Below are 24,805 nucleotides of genomic sequence, written 5' to 3' on the forward strand. Positions count from 1 at the left end.
AAACCCAACCGTCAAAATACTGTACAAATATTAATTATTGTTCTACAGTGTCATAAAAAAATGCTTCTATATTGATGTGCATATTGCACTTCCGGCCGGCTGCGTATCAAATCTAGACTTTACCCTCATTTTCATTTTTATTTTTATTTTTATTTTTTTACATTTTTGGTCACTATTTGACATTTTCATATAATGCAAACAACTTGCTGTTTATTAAGCATCTACGATAACCCACAGAGCGCAACAGTCGGGCACCCCAAGTATTTTACCTAAAAACGCATTCGATGAAACAATTATTGTGAGCTCTGAGGTCATTAAGGAATTTTAATGTTCAAATCATCTGTTCACATTAATTCATCATTCAATCATGCATTCATTTATTTTCCTTTGGCTTAGTTTCTGTTTTAGAGGTCGCCACAGCTGAATAAACCGCCAACTATTCCAGCATATGTTTTACACAGTGGATGCCACCCAGTATTCAGTGTGTATCAGTGGATACACACTGATTTACACACACATTCATACACTACGGCCAATTTAGTTAATCCAATTCACCTATAGCGCATGTCTTTGGACTTGTGGGTGAAACCGAAACACCCAGAGGAAGCCCACGCAAACATGGGGAGAATATGCAAACTCTACACACAAACGCTAATATGCCCAGCCGAGACTCGAACCAGTGACCTTCTTGCTGTGAAGCAACAGTGCTAACCCCTGAGCCACTGATGCCCATTAAATAAACATATTTTTTAAAACAACTGTGTTTAACAGCAGGTATTTGTTCAGTAAACTACATTACCCATGCTGTGCAGAAAATCCCACCAATCTTTCAGAGGTCTTTCACTCTGCCCATTCCCATGGAGCACAACAAATGATGTAATCATGTCCCTTTCCTCTCAGTAAATGTAACTTTTTCTGTGCATATTATGCAATAATCCTAAAATGCAATGTTTTTATTTATACAATTAATAACTTTAATAAAGGAATATTTTGTGTGGTTTTGATTTGCAGAGCTTTATGGGAATGTATTAAAGCAAAGTTTCCTCAGCAAAGCAAAGTAGACATATTGCGCCTTTTCCCTTTTTTGTCAGATTTTCTTCTTTCTTTAAAACTTTGCTAATGTTTTTCTTGTAGCTGTTGGTTTGGTTTATACTTTATAATGGCTTAATGAAGAATTTTTCAAATCCTTTTGGGAACAAAATGAATAATAAAAATAATAAAAAACTTCTGGAAGCAGCACTGCTGAAAAGGTGTCTGGTTGAGAGCCACACAGATTTATGTAATTCACAAGGCATCAACCATCTCTTGATTTCCCTGTCTTTCTCTAATAAATGCTTTAATAATAGCTGCATTAGTCTGAGATCAATGGCTCAAGCCTCTGTTACCTCTGAAATGACATTCTGGAAATAACAACAAAAGCTTGGAATGCAAAGAAATTAGTAATACACAAGAGTGTTTAGAGGACAGAAACCAGATAATTGTTTTTTGAAATACAACATCTGACAAAGTCATGTAGTGTTAATTGCAGTTGAAGTCAGAATTATTAGTTCTCCTCAATTATTAGCCCCCCTGTATATTTGTTCAACCTCAATAATTTCTGTTTAGTACAAGTACAATTTTTCAACACATTTTTAAATATACAAACAAACATTTACCTTTGCTATGATGACTACATAATATATATATATATATATATATATATATATATATATATATATATATATATATATATATATATATATATATATACACACACGCATTTATGTAATAACAAAATATACATATTTTTCATGATACCAGTATTCAGTGACATTCAAATGCTTAACTAGGTTAAGTTAGGGTAATTACAAAGACAAATCATTGTATAAAACCGGTTTGTTCTGTAGGCAATCAGAAAAAAATATTGCGTAAGGGGACTAGTAATATTGACCTTGAAATTATTATTTTTTTATTTAAATGCTTTTATTCTGGCTGAAATAATACAAATAAGACTTTAGCCAGAAGAAAAAATATTATAAGAATTACAGTGAAGAATTCCTTGATCTGTTAGACATCATTTCATAAATTTTTGAAATAAATAAAATAAAATAAAAAAAATCACAGGAGGGCTAATAATTTTGACCAACAGTAAGTGGAATAATTTACACCAATCCCATTAATTATTAAAAAATAATGCACACCTAAAGAATGTGCATTGTGCAAATGTGTAATTATCCATAATTTGACCTCTACGAAATATAAACAGAGGCTTAATTGATATTAGTTATACACAAGAGTGTTTTGAGGACAAAAAAAATAATGGATTTGAAAGACACACTCCTTAATGCACCAGGCATTTAGAGGAGAAATGGTCATGCCCAACTGAGCCTGGTATCTATCCAGGTTTTTCTCTTTCACTTTCATCAATTGGTGAAGTTTGTTCCCTGCCACTGTCACCAATGGCTTGCTTGGTTTGGGTCTTGTGGATTTGCTCTTCAGTGTTTGAACTTTCAGCAGTGAAAATTAAACCACACTGGACTGAACTAAACTGAACATCAACTCTGAAAATTGGACTGACGCAGTTCCAATTTACTAGAACTTCTATGTAAAGTTGCTTTGACACAATCTACATTGTAAACGCGCTATAGAAATAAACATGAATTCAATTGAATATATTTTTTGAAAATTGAACAGTCTTGTGGTGTATTAATCCACAGTATAAGGGGAAAAATTCATTCCCATCCACTGAATTATTAGAAATTAATGCACACCAAAGGAAGGTGTAGTTATGATCTTTTGGACAAACAGACTAGCAAAAGTTACTTTCGTCTTCTTTCTGAAAATGCCAGAAAGCAAACCTAGACAAGCAAAAACAGGACAATTGGCCAATGTTTTCATTTTACAGAATTATACCTCTAGGTATGAAGGAAATACTGCTTATGGATCCTTCAGGAACGGAAAATGGAAAGGTGCAGTATGTGGTGCTGCCAGACTGGAGGTCATGTGCAGACTATGGGAGAGTATCATATTCCATCCCAAAACCTACAGCAGATGTCAGCACCTCTGCCAGAAAGAATCTGCCTCTCTCTGAATATATGGAGGGGGGGGGGGTTTAGCAGATTGCTATGTTGCCTCGTTCCAGACACGCTACAGTGTTTTATGCTTTCATGGTGGTCCTGTGAGTCACTTTGATATTGAATCTATATAAACAGTGAAATTACAAACAAGGCAGATATTTGAGGATTGGAAGAAGAGGTCACTGTGGTCAATGGCTGTCTGGCCAGCAAACACCGAGTTAGCATCCGGTCGTAGCATTAGCGAGAACATCATCTTTGTTTGTTTGCAATGAGGTCACGGAGGAAACTAAACTAAACAAACGTCATGTCACCTTCTGTCCAGGGTAATATCCATCATGCTGGAAATGACACGTAAGACTGGCCAGAACAGGAAACGCATCAGCAGTGACATGCTGGTGATTTTCTTATTTATTATTTCTATAAATTATAGTGTTATGTTAATCTTGTATTTCCATTTTAAAGGGTTTCTATTGAGTTTACAATGCAACATTAAACATATTTTGCTTTATTTTGAGTCTTAATTTAGCCACAACTTTCTTTGTGTTTCAGCAAATGGAATGATTTTTAGTGACAAATCTTATTTTGACACATATTTTGGGAAATGTACTACCCTTTCATTATGTTCGGGGCTGTTTTTGCCCCATTGACTTCCATTATAATGACATTTTTTGATTGCAAAGTCATGCCACCATAGTCATGCACTCTTGATTGTTGGTGGTTTTGCGTGCTGGGAAAAGGTAAAATTAGTCTTTTTTTTTTACTGTTGAACATAACGAATAGGTAGTCAATTTGAACAAACACAAGGGTTAAAAGGCTAGTTCACTCAAACATAAATCGTATGTCATCATTTACTCCCCCTCTCCACTTGTTCCAAATCTTTTTAAATTTCTTTCTTCTGTTGAACACAAGGAAAAAATAATTATTATGTAGCCAAGCATTTGCTGTTTAAGGAACAAGTACAATTTTAGAAACCACAAATAATAACTTGACTTCTAGTTGATTGTTTGGTATCAGAAGTGCTTATATGAAAGATAAAGGGCTCTAGATTAAACTTATTTAACCAAAATAAAATATGATCATGCTTTGATTTTTAATTATTTAATTAGAAGAGTTAGGCCTGACTTTGCTTAGACAATAGTCGTGTCACTTAACAGAAATAATGTACTGTACATTGTATATAAAGTTATGGAGGAAAAAATAATTAATATTGTGTGTGACTCCTATGAGCTTGGACAACTGCATCCATACATCTCTGCAATGACTTAAATAACTTATTAATAAAGTCATCTGGGATGAGTTCATCATGAGTTCATGGAAAGCGTTCTTGCAGGACTCCCAGAGTTCATCAAATTTCTTTAAATTCCTCTTCAATGCCGCCTCCATCTTACCCCAGATATGCTCAATAATGTTCATATATTGTGACTGGGCTGGCCAATCCTAGAGCACCTTGACCTTCGTTGCTTTCAGGAACTTTAATGTGGAGGCTGAAGTATGAGAAGAATTTGCCCTCTACTGTGGTTTATAATGTAATGCAGACTATTGAAAAAAATAGCTTCAAGGGGCTAATAATTTTGACCTTAAAAGGTATTTTAAAAAATTAAGAACTGCTTTTATCCTAGAAGAAATAAAGCATTTAGGACTTCCTCCAGAAGAAAAATATTATCAGACATACTGTGAAAATTTCCTTGCTCTGTTAAACATCATTTGGGAAATATTTAAAAAAGAAACAAAATTCAAAGGGGTCTTATTAAATCTGACTTCAACTGGAAGTATTTTGAACAAAAAGTCATTTTTTTTTCAGTATATGGAAGTCAGTGGGCCACTTATTAAGATTCTTCAAAATATTTTCTTATGTGTTTAGCCAAAAAAAAAAAAGAAAGAAAGTCATAAAGGTTTTGAATTGCTTGAGGTTCATTAAATAGTGAGTACATTTCCATATTTGTCACAAATAAGGCATTTGCACTTACAGTAATGACACTGAGTTGCAAATAGAGGAATGATTGCCATAATACGTTCAAAGTTTTATGTTTTAATCCATCTGATCTCTATTTATACTGTACTGAGCAACTGTAGCTGTTAAATGTTCATGTAATTTGTCAGGTGAGTAAATTCTCTCCTTGTAAATTTCCTCTAGTCTACGATTTGGTCAGGTTCCAATGTGAGAAAAAGCTATTGACCTGCTCATTTTGATTCATTTGGGTCTCTTCCAAGAGACATAAAAAGGGAAAGTAAAAATCTCTCCTTAAGCTGCAATTACGACTGAAGGAATTATTGCACCCTGTACTTCGCTAGACGGATAAACCTGACAGATTTTATCCGATAAAATGTTTGTAAAACGAATGAGTGAGTCTATAGGATGTCACGCTTTTTTTGGCGAGAGAAGTGCGAATGCTTGAAATAGACATTGTTATGAGACATAGATGTGAGACAGATTTATTAATACACTTCCGATAATTTCTTGTGCTTCTCTGTCAACACTAACTTCTTTAACCCTTGTGCTTCTGTAGTGATATTTGAGGCTTTTAATTTGTACATTTCTTGTGATATTTTGGTTGTGTTAATGCAAATAGCCCCAATTTTTGTAAAAGGTGTATTTTTTATATTTATTTTCCTTTCACAAGTTTATTAATGATCCCTTTTCTTCCTATTTTCTGCTTTAGAGGAGGTCAAATTTTCTGCAGGCCAAATGATTAAAAATTATTATGCGGTTGGTTGGTTTGCATACAGTATTAGAGATTGTTTTGAATGTGTCCTAAGAAATGAGTATGTTATTGATTGTGTTTTAATGTGACACTGCAAATACACATTTAGCTGTACAATCAAATAAGTTTTTGTTGTTGCTATTTAAAACTACTAATTTAAAGTTTTTTTTTAACACAACTTAACTGTTTTAAGTTCAATGCACTTAAATTTGTAAACACATTGAAGTTAATTTAATTGATTTGTGCTGGAACAACATGAAGGGATTGTGTGGGACCCAGCATTTGTTACAGTGTAAGTATATAAAAAATAACAGACTTCATAGAAAAAAACAGTGACATTATGAAATAAATGTAATGTAAATGGTTAAAATCCAAACTGGTTAAAAAATAAAATAAAATAAAAAATTGGTATAAGACCAATGCTGGTAAAGAAATCTGGGTCTCACTTTAAATTAAATGGCCTTAACTAATATGCACTTACAGTGAAATTAATTATTTGATTGACTTAATACATGCATATAATTACATCTGTAATTACATTTTTATTTAAACTGTTGACCATCACTTCAACCCACACTTAAAAGAGCAGTATGTTAGTTTGACAAACAGTGGTTGAACTAGGTATTGCACTCCTGGATCAAAACAAACACAAGTGCAGGTAGCCAGATGGACAGGAGCGAGTGATTTAAATCGTGTTGTAAATAAAAGCAACAGCACCCGATAGAAGGAATATTTTCCACATTAAAAGGAGTTTTTGTCCTAACCAAATACCTCGAATTGATATATTAGAAACAGCTTCTTGTTCTGACAGGTGAACAACAGAAAATTGACAATGATCACCTCAAGCAGGTAAACCTCATGTGTTTTAATCAGAGTTAAATGCTAACAATGTGAGTTTGAATGGCATTATACATGACATTTATTGCCATATACTGAAAGAAGCAGCAGATAGTTCACCTCATATCTTGAAAATAAAATAAACCATGTAAAATTGAACTTTAGAACTATGACTAAAAACCAACACATGATTCAACATGTGCATTTAATATTGTGCAAGAGGTTTAATATGTAGATAGATTTTAACCCTTACCATTTCGTGAGTGAGTGCATATTCTGTGCTTCTGAATGGCTGTAATCAAATTTCTGATGTGTTTCGTCTGGTGCAAACAGCAAAATTGTTAATCACTGCGTATCTCGTCACGAAGAATGTTGTTAGGACACACGGTTACAATGTAACCTGCTCACCTAATGTTTATGCTCGTGATATTTCTATAATTTGCTAATAAATAACCTCAGGTCGAACTCTGAATCTGCGTCTGCGTCTGCTACTGTCCACTGGAGATCGCATTTTGGTCATGGACACATGCATTCATATCCTTTCTGAATGAATGAATGGAATATGCGGTTTTCCACCATGGTAACTCAGGATGCTGTAGTATAATTGCTAAAGTGGCATTGGGCAGGTTAAAAAACCAAAACAAAGACAGCATTCCGGCACAGAAAACCGATTTGCAAAGCAGAATAACTGACTTCAGCACTGTTTTTCAGATTAATATGTGCATTTGGCATGTTTCTTAAATATGTGCAAACATAATATGGTGTTTTTATGCTTTAGAAGAGTCAAAAACTTACATACAGCACCTTTGAATCCACCCAAACCACCAAATCTGTCCCTAACCCTACCCGCATACTACCTCAAGAAGTGTTCTGCAATACATTATGAATAAGTTCGTTGTATTTATTCTGTGATGCAAGTGCATGGTAGTTGTGGCCACAATGTAAATTGGGACCGAAATCTGTATCAACGAAAGTGTAAAAAAGGAAAAAAAGTTACTTTTGAGATGTTTTGACACATTTTGTTCTCAACAGGGTACTTTTAAAGACTTTTAATTTTTCAGTAACCTGAGTTCAGCAATTCTGATGAACTGTTTACGCCATTGCAAAATCTGAACTTTTAAGGTCTGTTTTCTTTAAAAATCAGCGATATCCACTGGCTAAGTGATATCCGCTATAAAGTGGGTCTCAGATTGTACAAGAAGCACTGCATTACATAACATTTTTCCCAGCCATGTCTGTAAAATATGAAAATTTTACCCCAGTATAATTAATGGGGCTTCTGCGCTAGCCTGACGATTCTGACGGATGCCTGTGAGTAAACCGTTTTTCGTTTTACACGTGAGCAACTAAATGAATGACAAAGTCTATTTAACTGATTGTATTATAATTACATTACAACATCCATCCTGTAAAAAGAACCGTATAAAATGGAAAAAAGTCACATTAACCGTTCACCAGAAGTTTATCAGTATGGGAAAAACACTAGCTCCACATATACCCTATAGACCTACAGTATGTAACATTTCAACTTGATGCACTTAAAATCTCAACTTCAAACCACTACAAAGAAAATTTCACTTCTCCATAAAACTGCCTGAAAACCTAGGATATCAGTCACTTTCTAAGACGTCAAGTCTCAATCCATCAAGCCTCTATATGCGGTGACTACTCAAAATCCTGGTTATTCTGCATCACGGTTTTCCTGATATTCCTTCAGGCCCCTGGATTTCCTGTCAACCGCCTTTTGAAAACTCCACGCCGTCACAAAGCAAAAAGAAGTGTCTTTGAGAAGGCAAAGTGGTACTTTCACCCTATGACTGCTTTTATTTTCATTTTAAAGCAGGAATGTGTGCGGAGACTGATAGTGAAGTGAGCCTGCATGCCAGATATAATATACCACATTCGATTTGCTAGAACGTACTGACATATTTTTGGACCGGTGCTGCGTTGTCCATCAGCTCAGTGGCTCCTGGCCAAACGCTAGCCTTTTTTCTGAAAACAAGCCTCCCTTTGTTCTTGGTCATTTATTGTCGGGGGTTTTTAATTCAACCAACATTAATCAGTAATTTAGTTTATGTCCACATATTATTAATACGTTCAATGAAAAGCCGAGTCTAAGGCATCTTTTGTTCTGACTAAGCTTATGAAGGAGGTGTAGTATTGCGCATAATTCACAGGAACAATGCCTGAGGTTTTTGGACCTCCGCTGAACGCCAGAGTGCCCTGTGGAAATCTGTGAATGTCTGTGTTTTCTTTCTCACTTAATCTAAACACTATTCACCCACCCAGGACCCTTGGAGAGCATGGGAGAGAAATGTGTCTGAGCTTTGCTTTTAGCTCACATCTTAATGTTTGTGTTGTCTTTTGAGGAAGTGTTTGACTTGCGAATGAGAGTGTATTTGGCCTCAGAGTGGGATTGTACCTGAGGGCTACATTCCACAAAAGGCAGCCAGTTCCCGATGAGCTTAAAAATACAGACATCCACACCTTGTGTCTTTTGGCTGGCAGACTTGTGTTTTATGTCGCTTTCTTAGTACTGTTCTTTCAGGTAGGAACAAGTTAACAAATGATTATATATTGTACTACAAAAAAAGCTATGTAAAGTTTGGATTTTTATTTGAAAATGAAAAGAAATATTATCAGACACAATATTACCTTTTCCATATATCTTCCAGACAGACGTTATATCTTTTAATTAACATGCTCAAATGCTTTTTTTTTTGGGGTGGGGGGGAGGGGGGGGGGGGGGGGGGGGGGGCATGTAATGTGGCAGAAATGTCACAGCTCGACTTCAAGAAGTTGGAGTGCTTCATGGTATGGCCATCAATGTCCCCTAACCTGAACCCCATAAAGTACGTTAGGGACCAGTTGAAACAGAGACTGGATGATCGTACCGCACCCCCCACGTGACCTGGCAAAACTTTGTGTAGCATTTGTGGAAGAGTGGAAAGCATTGCCTCAGAACAACATCATGAAGCTAGTGAGGAGCATAAGATGTCCCTGTCAATCTTGTGGCAAATTGTGAAAACACCCACTACTGACTTTGTCATTTTTTGTTATTTGGGGCTCTCCTTTTTATTGTCAATATTCGTGGGGTAATAAATATCAAACTAATAAAAATGGTGTTTCTTCTCTTTAATTATTGGTATTATTAAAGGAGACTTTTTTCATACTTATCATTACAATTCAGAGCAAATAGGAAAAGCACTCATGTAAATAACAAAATCCCTAACTTATTGTGTGCAGTGTGCATTGTCAGATAATATTTCTTCTCATTTTCAAATAGAAATGCATAGACAGTTTTTTTTTTTTCCGGGAAGTCCAAATGGTCATTATCATATGTTATCTTTTCTCTTCTGATGTTAAAGTTTGGTATTGTGCTTTCTAAAATTTACTTTGATTCCTTACATTTATTTTTTTATCAATGCAATAATGTTTTTTATAACTGATTGACTTACATGAATACAAAATATACAAAATACATACATATTGTGTTTGTGCATTGATTTTGCACTCACCTAATTTAATATCAATTACTTTTTTGTATGCTTTCTATCATTATTTCTTCTTGCAATTGTCATTTTCTTTGCTAAACACAAATAAATGAGTTTATTTATCTTACTATCACCCTGTCTTGCATTAATGGCTTTTCAGTCCTTGTGGTGGAGCTTCTTTAACGCATTCTTCTTACAAAAGCGCAACAAAGACACAATACAAAACATAGCGTGTGATAATCACTTTCAGGAACAGACTTGTGCTGAAACGGCAGAGAAAGTGTGATGGCCTTGCATTATATTCCAGTGATGCTGCTGTGATTAATTCTGTCCTTGCACGGCTTGCTACTGCGCATGTTGCATGACAGGTGCACACACAAGGCTCCATCTTGGCAACCCTTTACCAAAGCAATAGGAGAGCGCGAATGTAGAGTCTGTTTAGGTTATTCAAATTGAGAAAGATAAGAAAAACGGCGTCGTAATGAACAGCATCTCAAGGATTCGCGCGTACTGAGGGAACGAGGAGCAGAATGCGATACAGAAAGCGACTGGTCATGAAAGCTGTTTAACGACCGATTGCACTGTCAGCGGATCTGTGGAACAACAACCTTTACCAGACTAAAATGGTGAGTGAAACCACACCTAATATTGCAAAAAAAGAGCGATCGAGTGTTTTAAATGTGCCCGATGGCTTGAGGGAGGCGCGGCGCGCGTAAACGCTGTCATTCCGTGTTGTATTTCCCCCATCATCATCAACATCATCATCCCAACCCCCTCGTCGTCATGGAGGACGCTGTTGCTGTGTTTTCCCGCTCCATCTGCTGCCGTAAACCTGCTTTGTTTTATATCATGCCTGAATGGAACTTCTTCAACTTGATGCTCAAAGCATCCACAGGTCGCTACTACACCTTTACGAATTTGCATGAACAGAAAATATAAGCAAGTGAGCGTAAAATTACAATGGTGACATTTGACAGTTGCCCCTGACAGGCTAAAATTACGTAATATAGGCCTCGTTGTGCATTCATTACTCAGTCAAATTGTAAAATATGTACACTGTAGTAATGAATGCACACGGTAAGTAATTATATTTATAGTGAGAAACTGTAGTAATTTAAAATTATTTTTAATACATTATTACATTTATACTTAGGCCTAATTGTGTGTTTCCTTTATCTTTCATTATTATTTTTCAGAAAAATGTGTCTTATTTGTGTATTTTAATCATTTTGAGTATATTTTTTATATTTTATTACATTATTTTAGACTCTTAAATTGTATACAATGTGTTAGAGAAGTTATAAGTTGTCCAGATTTGACTTTAACATATTTTCCTTAAACATATTTTGAGCATAATGTTAATTTGTTTTTTTTTATAAACTATATATATATATATATATATATATATATATATATATATATATATATATATATATATATATATATATATATATATGTATATATAATACTGTAATATTGCAATATTTGTTTACTCTGCATTATATATTGTATATTTTACACTGCAATATATATTCTGCGTTATGAATACAGTTTCACCAGATGACTTCATATCTCTATTTGGAAAGAATTTATAATGTTAGATTGATTGGGATGATTCTGCCCCTAAAGTGCATCTCCATAAAATCTAATAAGAAATCTATAAATGCAATAAAGAAAAAGATATAATTGAAATAAACAAATGTGTTATCGTTTATCATTTTCCAAGTCTAATAGTATTCAGGTACAGTAACTGAATTATAAGAATAAACATAATTCAATTATATTAATCATTATAAAGGTACAGTTATTTGTACCTGAATGCCTGTAAAACCATTGTATCACAGGCCTCAAAAAATACATCCCAATAATAACACAAACTCAACATTGCATATCCTGCGATGTGAATATTGCGATTTTGATGATACACCAATATATTGTGCAGCCATAGTATATTTAAAGTTTGAAAACATGAAATAATTTATACTGACCTATTATTTGAATTTCCTGCAAATACCTGCTCTAAAGGATTCTTATTTTAGATTTTCAAGAAATGTTATCATTTGTTTGATGTAAAGTTTGCCTATATTAATATGTTTCCCACCTCAGTTACTACTGATATTTCATTTGTGGACATCTATATGCTTATTCAGTTCAGATTTTTATTGTTTGTCAGAGATCCTGATATGAAAAGTTGGTGTAAGTTTTGTTTCAGCTGTCCATAAAGAAGTCATAGTGGCACACGGCCAAAAAGAAGGGTGTTTCTACTGAATAAGAGTCAAGTTTTCTTAGACTGTTTTAATAAAGCTAAATCATGTCTCTCTTTGCCTTACATAATCTTCCATAGTACAACATTTAAATCCACTACTTGAATTTCTATTCTTCATATGTAGAACTATAGCCAATGTCTGAGTGTATCGTTCTAAGGGGGGACATTAAGCTCAAATTGCCATGACTGCTGAATCAGGGAAAAGAAAGAGAGGGAAAGAGAGAGAAAGAGATGTGAAAGAGAAACACAAGCATCTGGTGATAATAATAGTGATGGAATGAGTGAGAGATTGGAGGAGTGTGCGTGAACGCTGGCCTGTTTCAGTTAAGATGTTGATCAATGCACTGGCGCAGAATCAGGCCTCCAGAGGTGGAGGCTGGAAGAGTCTAGACAGGGGAGTTTTCTGGCAGCTTCTCAGAGGGGAATTCCTCACGCTGATCTGTACAATTGCTTCCTCTGCTCTACATTTTGGACACTCATTGATGGTTGTGTTATACAGCAGGACTGTACATGTGCACATTGTTGAATGGATAAGTGTTTGGAAATATGTCAAACTCCTGACATGTAGGCCTTACTACTAGCATGCTAAATGTCTTTCTTTTTTCCAAAAGTACTTTTTAAATTCAGTAATCCTGCAAACAGTTAAAAATATGAAGCAAAGGGAAACCCGGGATAATTAAAAATTGTTTTACTGGCAGTTTCAAGATGTTCATTGAGTGGTGCTAAAATGCATTTTCAGCATTTTCATGTGACTGTGGCAATGATTTATTATTAAATTTATTATTTCATGATTTTTTAATAATTTTTTGCGATAAAAATGATTTTGTGGTGGTATTTCCCAGAAATTTGCAGACAATTTTGCAATAATATCTTGTTTACCATATTAGGTAGCCTACTTTGTTAGTGACAATGACACAATTCATAAAAATAAAGCTTTTTTATTTTAGTCTCTTGTCAAGACGAGATTTAAAACAAATCTAAAACAGTTGGGATTAAGCCAAGGGAAGGTTGTATAACTCTTATTTTTATGCAAGATCTTACTTTCTCTGTCTCAGATTTCACTTCCCAGTGCATCTGACATCATTTATCTTACTCAGGACATGTGTTAGGGATTCCCCTACCATAATACACCTAATACACGGATTGCTGTAAAACTCATCAATAGTAGGGAAGTGTTTTCTCTCATTAACTGCAGGGAAACAGTTCAATTAAATAAATTATCGATTTGCAGCACATCATAACACCAGCCATACATGTAAAGCACAAATTATGTCCTTCAATTCGGTCATGTACAGTGGCCATCATCCTTGAACCAATCTCCATCATTGTAAGCTGCTTGCTTTTCTGTCTGTTCCATTGCTCCGTTTGTTAGATGTTTGCAAAAATGTTTGTTTTAAGCGTGTCAAACTCAAAACGCTACAGGATGTCTAATCCCATCTTTGCATTGACTTCACATGTAATTCACTCACGCTTCTTCCGCAATGTCTAGAAGTCACATAAAACAATTAATTGGAAACTGAAATAAATATAATGTGATTATATGGTTTGGAATTGGATTTTTTATGAGATTATTTACATTTTTGCAATTATTTTGTGTTTAAATAAAAAATTTGCAACTTTTTGTTGATTTTGCATGGGATCGAAAAATCACAAAAAACTAGGGGTCTGTATTATGTTAATAATTATTATGTTGGTTCATGAACACATGCCTTCCAGAAATCTAAAGAGCTAAGCTAAGAGATTAGTGCTTTACCACTTTTAAAATACTATACAAATTTACTCTAAAGCTTACCTGAACCGAGCCCAATTTGTTAATTACTCACCCTCATGCCATTCCAAACCCCTAAGACGTTTGTTTGTCTTCGTAATAAGAATTAAGTTATTTTTGGTGAAATATTTCCATCATCTGCTAGTACATAGACTGCAATTATACATCAGTGCACAGTGCTCCTGAATGCGCCCCCCATACTGAAACTGAGAAAAAAACTGTTGAATGAAGTAATTATTTTTGGTTTATGTGAGAATAAATGTATTCTCATAGCTTGATAATATTCTGATTGAACCAGTATAGACATAGTTTTGTTTTGAGGTTGTTTGTTGGGAACCTTTGTGTCAATGGAGGACGAGGGAGGATTTCACCAACACAATCTCAACATTTGGCTAATTTGTATGGCTAAATTGTATGAATCTCAGTCGTACATTTTGTTATAATTTGCTCGTCTCCCAATGACAGTTGGGTTTAGGGGTAGGGTTTGGGGGTACGCCTCCTTTTAAAAATCATGATTTTGTATAAATGAAATCATATGAATTCATATGAATTAGTCAACTTTCTGCAAATAGTTAGGTTTTCTTGTGAGTTCAGTCTGAATTTCACCTAAAAACAAAGGCCTTAGGGGGTTGAAATGACATAAGGGTTAATATTTAATAACTCTATTTTGTTGAACTGTGTATCAGGGGAAATGTACATATACATTACTATATACCACATGAGCTACTGAGCAAGTTTACTAAACGGTAAAAGCCATGCTTATGGAGATGTTTCGGTTTCTAAATCATACACTATATTTTATAAGTATTTATTGAGTGTTGGTGCAAACATTGTTGCCATTTTGTGAAACCTGCAGCAAATTGAATGTTTTGGTTCTTTTTGAGTTTTGAAAAAAGGTGAATGTTTTTCCAATGAGGCTAAAACAGTAGTGGCATAAATATCAGTAAAATACAGTTTATATTGGGGAAAAGTAGTAATTTTGATAATAAATTATTTCATTTATCATTTTAAATTGTGGAAACAATGTGCTTTTGTACTGTAAACCCACATTGTCAGACCACCCACAGTGGCAGACAACCATAACCATTTTTAAAGCGGTCACGGATACAACAGAAACATATTTCCTGAGCCAACAGGTCATCATTCTCCAAGACAGCCCAGCACAGTCCTGTCCTAACTGCATGTCCTCTGAGAGAGGACACTGTTATCCACCAGTAGCACGAGAATGAGTGCTCTGCTTGTAAAAATGGCTTTGAACAAAGACAATAATTCTTTTTCTGGCCATAATGTAATGACTTAATCTGCTAATGTTATTTTCCAATTAGTTTCCTCAGTTGCAGCTCATACAAAGGACTGTTAAAAGCAGGGTTAATACGGTCATGGAAAACCTGGAAAAGTCATAGAATTTTGGCATGGCATTTTTTAGGCCTGGAAAAGTTTTGGAAAAGAGAAAAACCCAAAGTTTTGGAAAAGTCATAGAAATTAGTTTAACAAATATCTGTATACTTGAATTAGGGCTGCGCGATATTGAAAAAATCTGACATTACGATATTTTGTATTACGATATTTGTGAATACAATTTCACCAGATGATTTAACCAGTTTATTTGGATTGATCGGGGGGATTTCGTAGAGGAGTGAATCTCGAATAACATAACAAATAAATTACAAGCATAGATAAATAAAATGTAGTAATCATAAAAGTGAAATATAGTTTTCAGGTATTCGCTATTCAGGTACAGATATTGACTAATGAAATTGACATTGAAATGTTTACACAATCACAGACCTTAAAGGGACAGTTAACTCAAAGATTAAAATGTACTTACTATTCACTCACACTTCATTTGTCTTAATACTATACGAGTTATTAAATTATATTCGTTTTGTGTTCATTTAAATAAAAAAAAAAGAAAACTTATAAATGCTTTAAACAAGTGAAGGGTGTAATGAAAATGGTAAGCAATTTTTAACTTATATTCAACTATAAGCTCAACATTGCATATCCTGCGATGTGACTATTGCGGATACACACATTGCGATATCGATGCTGAAACGATATATTATTCAGCATTAACTTAAATATAGGTTAGTTGTCTTTACTTCTTTTCTGTCCTTGGCCAAAAACTTGCTCTCACAATGTTAGTGTTGTGTATGCATTATCAAAATCAATTTTACATAGATATAAAAACAAATTTAAACAAAATAGACTATTGCGTCTTCTATGATAGGCTGTAATAAAATTGAATGTCATTGTTTTTCTTATTATTTACTATGTATACTGTGTGTAGACATTACATGAAACATTACATCATGAAAATGTACTTGAAAGTTCTGGAAAAGTCTTGCAAAAGTCATGGAATTTTAATAAAAATGTGTATAAACCCTATAAAAATGCTGTTTGAAATATTTTGTGCTGATTGCTGTTTATTACCGATGTGAACAGCTTGAAACAAAACTTTATAAAATAAAAAAGTTTGTTCTCCAAACATAAAAATGATGTAATTATTTGCTCACCTTCATTTTGTTCCAATGATTGTGAGCAAAGCTGCATCTGTTGAGTGCATGAAGTGTCCAACATTCCACGCTTATTTTTAATGGTTGAATAAGTGCATCATCTGGGTATTTAAAGTGCATTTGTTCTTTTTAGAAAAAAAGAATATTTCAGTGTGAATGCATAGAATATTACATATGTATGTGATTTAGGATGCACCAAATGTTACTGATATGTACAATAGTATCTGGATGCAGCCTTTATGATGCAACCTGACATTGCATCAGCCTTTATGATGCAACCTGACATTGCATCAGCTTTGCAATGTCAGACACAATGCACTCAAATGGATCGAGTGACATCACTGTGAGGGGTAGGGTTAGGGGTGGAGTTAGGTGAGCCCATTAATAAGCATTGGATGAAGCTCAGATTGCACTGCACCAGGTCTGCATCCAGACTCCTCTCGATATGTAATGTACTTGTGATTTAGTTTCTTAACGTATGTTTTGTTTCTCTTGCAGGCTAAGTTGAGTTGCTGCAATATGAAGGCTCTAAAGGTGATTTTTATGTTGCTCATCATCTGTCTGTGGATGGAAGGCGGATTCACCAAAGAAAAATCTGCTAAAAAGGGAAAGAAGAAAGGAAAACAAGTTTACTGTCCTTCGTAAGTGCATTTATTGAACCATATGTGGCACATTTTGTCATTAAACACTGCTTCTGTATGGCACTATACCCATGTGTAGTTTGGCTATGCAACAGGAACTACAAAAACAACTAATCTGCTTTAATATTGTAAATGTATAATACTGAGGCTAATTAAAGGAATAGTTCAACCATTAAATAAAAAGTTCACCACATTTACTCATACTTAAGTGGTTCTAAACTGTTATGAATGCATTTCTTCTGTTGAACACTAAACAAGATAGTTTCAAGAATGTTGGGGAAAAGCAGCTATTGTCATCCATAGTTTATTAAACAGGTCAATGAATCTTTAGCATGGTTTCATGTAGTTTTGATGTTGTTAAGGTTTCTTTTGTTGTTTTTGCTCCGTACAGGCAGCTGTCATCAGAAGACCTGGCACGGGTTCCAGCAAACTCTACTAGCAACATCCTCAACAAGCTTTTGATCACTTATGACCCACGAATCCGACCAAACTTCAAAGGTCAGTACACCGACTCTATCTAGCAACAGATGCCACCCAATACATACCACTCTGAACACTGTTGCAAAACCACAGACAAAAGCAACTCCAAAGAGAGCCAACTACAAACCACCCGACTATTCAACAACCTCTGGCAACCATCTACCAGTGTTCTAGCAAAACACAGAACACCTTAGCTGTCATTCATGAATCCCCCCTAGTAACTCCTGCACTGACCCAGAACATCTCAGCAGCTTCTTATCAATGCACCTCAGCATCTGCAAGAATGCCCTCACAATTGCCTGCATGCTACTTACAGTACCCTAGCAACCGCATTTACACTGTCTAACAACCAAAAAGAAGACCTTAGCGTCCACATGACTTTCAAACTTTCTCTTTAAGCAACACAAGGATCACAAATTTCTAACTTCAAACACCACTTGCAGATGAAGCTCTCTCAAGGCTTATTTCAAGGTTTTCCTAACAACACAGTATAGTTCACTGGACACTTTATTAGGTAGACATTGCAAGTTGACAGCTTTAGGTTCAACCCATTTTACTTTCAGAACTGCCTTATTGATTCATATAATTGATTCTACACTGTGCTGTAAACATGCCTCAGAGATTTAGATTTTAATCTTTCATTGTTTTAGCTGATTTTGGCCCATTTACACTAAAGCATTTTAGTTTTGTCGCATGGATGATTCATCTTGAGTTTTTGAAAAGATCTTCGCTAAAAATCTACATCACGTGACCATACAACACACTTTGGGCTTGCGTGATCAAGTATAAGCATGTTACTAATCAACAACACTGACCAGAATGAACAATGAAGTGATTGGATGGACACGATGAGGTTGAATTGTTTCCTAAAATAACAACTGAACTGACTGAAACAACTGAATATTTATAAGATGACTATTTCGATCGACTAGGAGTCATGTCAGAATAAATAAAACGACATTGAAGTTTACCTGCACAATGGCTGCTAAATTAAACAACAATGCCAGCAAATTTCCATTCCATTCCATGGTTATTTTATAGTGTAAACCAGGGGTTCTCAATGTCTCCATTAAAAGGTTCAGACCTGAATTTTTATTTGGTCAAAGGTCTGGAACAATTGATATTACATCCATAACATGCATCACAAGTCAACACTGTTAAATTTTTTTTTAAAATAAAGTGGCATTTGCATTCAAAACACATTAATGCAAATGTGGCAAAACCACAAATATAAGTGCATTTTTATACAAATAATAATAAAAAAAAAAGCTTGGGTAATAACATCTGGATGCAGCCATGATGTTGCAAACTTAGACTGCATATCTCAAAGATGCAATGTCAGACACAATGCACTTAAAGTAGCTAGTGACTAGGCATAGGACCGGTTTCAAGGTTTACTGCAGTTTGGAAAGGTCAGTGTTTTAAAACTGCCAGAATTTTCTGATACACCATTCCTACAGTATATGTACAGTTTTTTTACATGTTTTTTAATTAGTTTTTTTAGGGTAATAGTATCTCATCTAAGATAAAATATATTGCATTCAACTGAGAAACCGGTGTTTTTTCCCTATACATTTAAAAAGAAAATATTTTGGAGTATCCAGACCAATCTAGACTCTCCAAAAAAGGTGAATAATTCAAAAGGTGTGTAATGAAAAGTTTAGGTTTTGTAGTTGTACTTTTCTACATTTTTTATGTTACAACTTTATTCCAAAATGGATTAAATCAATCTATTTCCTTAAAATTCTACACACAATACCCCGTAATGACAATGTGAAAAAAGATTTTTTGAAATTGTTGCAAATTTATTTAAAATAAAAAAGCAGAAAAATCACAAGTACATACGTATTCATATTGAATATTTTGCATTTGATTTTATTTCAGCTACCATTTATTTTTTTATTAATTAATTAAAAAAAAAAAAACTACTAAACAGGTTATTTACAAGGTTTATGCATTTATCAATGAAGGAAATCCACAATTTAAATCCTTTACGCATCGTCTTGGAATACAAATTGGAGTCGGGTCCGGATTGCATGCCGCTCGCGGAGTCTGGACTTTGATAGATGGTATTGCTGTAGCAAAAGTTATGTATTTTAAAACTAAAATACATAAGTGTACACAAGGCTTTAGACACTAATTCAAGTATTTTTTCTTTTTTCTCTATACTAGTTAATTGTTACTATTTTAAATCTTTCAAGTCTTCTGCATGCGCACCTGCCAATAAATACTTAGAGAAATTACAAAAAAAATAAAAAAGACAATGCGTGTTTTATTGCTTGTATATACATTGCGGCATATACGTCATTTAAAGTTATGCTACTGTTGGCAGTGCTTTCCTGATATAATGAAGCAGGTTGTAAAGAGTGGGAACCTCTGCTGCCTCCCTGCTCGCTGGCATTGAATGTAAACGTAGACCTTGATGTGGTTTGAGTGTTAAGAGCTCACTGTATGATTCAGTGTTATTACTCCCTATGGCCAGCCAGCTGCTCTTCATATCTGAGCAAGATGAAAGCTCCTGGCAGTCATTAAAGTCAACATTATAATCTTGGGAACAGGAATAGCAATGAAGTAGTTGGAACAGTTTCCTATAATGCCATGCTTTCCATGTCGTGTACATCAAGTGAAAACATATGTTTCATGGTATAAACCAAACAGTTAATGTTATAATGTCTGTGAGAAATTCGCTGTTAAAATCTTTCGTTTGATAGATGGGATTGATGTGCTGTTTGTTTGTTTGTTTGTTTTTGTAGGTATTCCTGTTGAGGATCGTGTGAACATTTTCATCAACAGCTTTGGGTCTATCCAAGAGACTACTATGGTATTCTACTTCACATGCGCTTTCATTCACATTCAGCATCACCCAGTGCTTTCCACAGGTTTGAAATATACTTACAGTGGTAGCCGGATTGAAATACACCTTTCACCCATGGCACATAAAAGGTTTACTACACGCGACAAACAAAAAATTAAGTAATTTTAACAATATTCTCGTTTATTATGACAGTTTCTTTACAATAGGTTATTTTTTAAAGGCTGTTCTATTTCTCTCTCAAGTTAAGGTTCAGGTTACTTTATTAACATGACATTTTGTACAGTGCTGCCAAAACATTTAGTACATGTATAAAAGGAATAAAAACAGACAATATCTCTGGTTATATCTGATTACCTATTTCTAATGGTGTACATCTATTTTGCAGCCAAGTATAGATGGCATTTCATCCTCTCCGAGTATATTGTAAAGTTTTCTCTGTCGTTTAGATCAGGGATTCTCAACCGGTGGGCGGTGGCCTACTAGTGGGCCTCAGCAGTCTTGCTGGTCGGCCACGAGATAGCTTAAAATTTACTTTCAATATTATGCTATAATTTTAATATATAATAATATATAATATATGCTATATTAAAATGATCGAAGTAATGCACTTTCTCTTGTTCTGTGATTGATTACTTCTGCAACACGTGAGTCTGTTTATTCACAAACTGCATGAAGTGGAAGTCTCTCTGTGTATATTTGTGTGAACTATTTATCATATTCACATAGTTGTCCAAATTAATGTCCTGTAAGTCTTTTATAATGGACGCGCACCCAAACAGAAGGATCTAGCGAGGCTTAATGGTGTTTCTGCCATAGAATGTACAATAAACCTGCATATGAGCTTCAAACGTGCTCTGGCGGAGCTGTTCACTGTTTCTGTCAGCGATCCCCCAATAATATCCAGCTGCAAACTCAAGTTTTTTATATATATAGTTTTATATATTATTACATTTAAAACAATATTTTTTAAATAAAATGCTGATAATAGAAAATAATAGAAGGCACAACAAATATATTGAGAAAAAATTTACTTAATAATAAAAAGGTAATGCAAAAATGCATACAATTAACAACAGCTTTAGAAAGCGAAAGCAAAAGTAGAATTACAGACATTTTAGAAGATTTACAAACCCCAGCCGGATGCATTGTTAAGTCCCAAAATGGTGCGTCTCTGTGGCTCGATGCGGAGCAAGTCTGTAGGGGTGTTGGTGGTTTTCGCGCACACACACACACACACACAAGTGGTAAGAAAAACTTGTCTACTTAATCGATCACGGATGTTTGGTTACCTTGTGCGGATACAAAAGAGTGAAAAAAGATGATAATAGTAAAAAAAAAAAGAATGAAGTATCACCAAATATACTTGGGAGGCTGTTAATTTACCTATACCTTCCGCTCAAGTAAAATCTATGTGTGTGGGAAGCACTGTTATTCACAAGTTTGGATTTGATTTGCTTTTATACTGTATTTATATTTTACTCTAATACTCGCAATGCATTTATCTGATAAATGCAAAATAAAAATAATAACATGAAACCTAAAACTGACTTCTATTTTTACATTAGTTAAATGACCAACAGTAGAGGGTTGCTGAATAATTACTGAGAGATTTCAGCTACTGTCTGGGCTTTCACTGCCTTTCTGCACCTCCCTTTCCTCATGTGTTCAATACTTTTTCCCTGTGTCATTTCATTTTATTACACAGAACTTAATTTGTAAACTAATCAGTTTTGTTTTCTTTGCATTGATGGATTTCTTTGGTTGTTATCAATATCCGGTGAAAATTTCAAGACAACAGCACCTTTAGAAATATTTTTTTTAAGAAAATTGGTGACGTCTTCAATACTCATTATTACACCCCACTATATATATTTTAATACTTTCATAATTTTAGTTTGTTTTCTGAATTGAATAATGCCCCTATTGACATTTTTTAAAAGTTTTTTTTTAAGTGTCAGATTGTTAAATGACAACTTCCAGACTGACGATTGCCTTCATGACTGTGTGCTTTATTTCGAGCTTACTGTGTTTACTTAACACTCCACGAGAAGTAAAAAAAAAAAAAAAAAAACACCCTCAGACCCCACAATCGTACATCTGGCTCCTTATGAGCAGTGACACCCAAAAACAACCCATCATACCAAGGTGTCTCAGATCACCTCCACTGAAAATATTTCTCCTGGAAGCACATCAGAGGGCCGTGTTTTCTGCCTAGCACTGCATGGTGTCATAGGTTGAATGTAGTTTCAACAGAAGCATTGCATTACAGCAGGCATTGGAAATAATGTCCCATTTTGTTGTTGCATCATTTTGCTGCGGTCACGCACAGGTGGCATGCGACAGAAATACATAAAGGCTATTCATAACCTCTCCCGAGACCTGACCAGTAAGAAGTCACTGCCTACAACAGCTTATTTAGCTCTTTATTAACATTTGGACAAAAAAGTCAGACAAAAACATTTGTAAACATGACAAAATACCATCCACGGTGTGTGTAATACATCCTGAAGGAAAAACAGGACATACCAAGATGTGAATCATACACACACCACCCCAAAAAACACTTAAGAACCAGATTCCCTGAACTCTTTAGTGCAGCTGGACTGTGGCCATTTTATTTGGCATGTCGTCTGTCTTCGCGGTATCAGCACTAGCAAAACAAGCTCCTCTAGAAAATGCCACTTCAAAGCCGTTTGCTCACGCAAGCCGGCAGAGAAACTGGGGCCAGTCTGACTTAACGAACCCTGTGTTTTCCCAAGTGTAGATGCTCACATACAGCCCGAGCCCTCATTGCAGCACCCGTCTCACGCCTCTGATGTTTGCGATAGTTAGAAATGTAAATAGGAGCAGCTCTAAGCGCCACAGCTGTGCGGCTTCAATACCAGCCGTTATTGGAGCCTGGACCCTTCAGAGACGAGCGTTTTTTAAAACATCACTCAGGGGTCGTGAGAAATGCTGCCTGCCATGGCGATGCCGAAGACACCTGGGCTTCTCTGTCACCCGTAGGACTAATGTGCTGTTTTTGTGTCTAAGTTGAGACTTCTCACAGTTCCTGTCATCCAACACAAAAGCAGGTGTCAGCCCTTATGACTGCCATCCCACAACCCAGAAGCCAAATAAACTCTGGTGCGAGTGCACTGCTTAATTTGAACAAGCGAGAATGTTCCCATCTGAGCCCTGGTGTGCATCAAACATGCAAACTGAGGCCCTGTTTACACTAATAAGTTTTAGTTTTAAAAGGCATAAGTTTTGCTACGGTTACGCCATCCGTCCACACTACGCCGTAGTTTTCGAGCCCCCAAAATGGAGCATTTTGAAAACGCTGAAGAGGCTGTTTTATTTAATACACTGCTGCTTCGTCTCAGTGTCCGTCTCATCTGAAAACGGAGGTGGGGCAGCAGACATTCGCCTATAGGATTGGGGCTTTTTGGGGCCTCTTCTTGTAAGTTCAGACTTCACAAGTTTGATATGGAAAACAAACTCCCGAGGACACGTCGGGTAAATCTTCAAAGGGAACAGTGTACTTTAGAATCTCATTCACATCTCCCTGGCTATGCTGTTTCACTATCTTAACAATAAAATGAAAACATGATGTGAGGAACTGCTATTTATAGCAACTTAACAGACAGCAGAAATGTTGAAGCGTCATGTAGCTGCATATTATGATCGTCATCTTCATACATATTTATAACAAAACGAAGCCTATAACATCACTGCCTCCTTTCATTTTCATTGAAAATACTAAACATACCCTCTCTTTTGCTGAATGTCAGTTTTAATAATTAATAATGGCTATTATTATAAAAGTATAATGTACAATAAGTTTATACAATATCGGAAATAAAGGCAAAGCAATCAGTCAGATGTGCAGAATTGGTGTTCGCGGTTACATTAATTAGTATAGTAATATATTTTTATAATATATCAATTATATATTAATATATTTGATGTTGATGCTGGGTGAAACGCTAGTGTGGATGTGGATCGTTTTCATTCTAAAACGCTGTTTTAAAACTAAAACGTTTTAGTGTAAACGGGGCCTGAAACCACTGAAAAGCTGGCCAAAATCTCAATGCAACACAGGTAAAAAAAAGTGTGAACAACTTGTGACTGATAAGTAATAGTAATAATAATCATTACCATAATAGTAATGATTACAGTTTAATACAGATAACAGAATTATTATCATTATTTCATTTTTTTGATCTGAACCAAACAAACCTAAGGAAC

General features: G+C 35.1%; 2 protein-coding genes across 9 annotated transcripts in view; one reads left to right on the forward strand and one right to left on the reverse strand.

Annotated features, from left to right (window-relative positions):
* Positions 1–24,805, reverse strand: part of pdgfc (platelet derived growth factor c) — a 298,659-nt gene that overhangs the window by 119,858 nt on the left and 153,996 nt on the right. The window lies entirely within an intron of this gene.
* Positions 10,442–24,805, forward strand: part of glrbb (glycine receptor, beta b) — a 42,928-nt gene continuing 28,564 nt past the window's right edge. For 2 of the 3 annotated variants that reach the window (XR_012389476.1, XM_073921337.1), the window contains exons 1-4: positions 10,460–10,715; positions 17,138–17,280; positions 17,672–17,778; positions 20,514–20,581. Coding sequence is in view for 1 of the 3 variants with exons in the window: in NM_001003587.1 (NP_001003587.1) it covers positions 17,159–17,280; positions 17,672–17,778; positions 20,514–20,581 (297 nt within the window). In the remaining 2 variants the exon portion in view is untranslated. 3 annotated transcript variants of the gene reach the window in all.

The sequence above is a fragment of the Danio rerio genome, chromosome 14, assembly GCF_049306965.1.
Source record: "Danio rerio strain Tuebingen ecotype United States chromosome 14, GRCz12tu, whole genome shotgun sequence".
Lineage (NCBI taxonomy): Eukaryota > Metazoa > Chordata > Actinopteri > Cypriniformes > Danionidae > Danio > Danio rerio.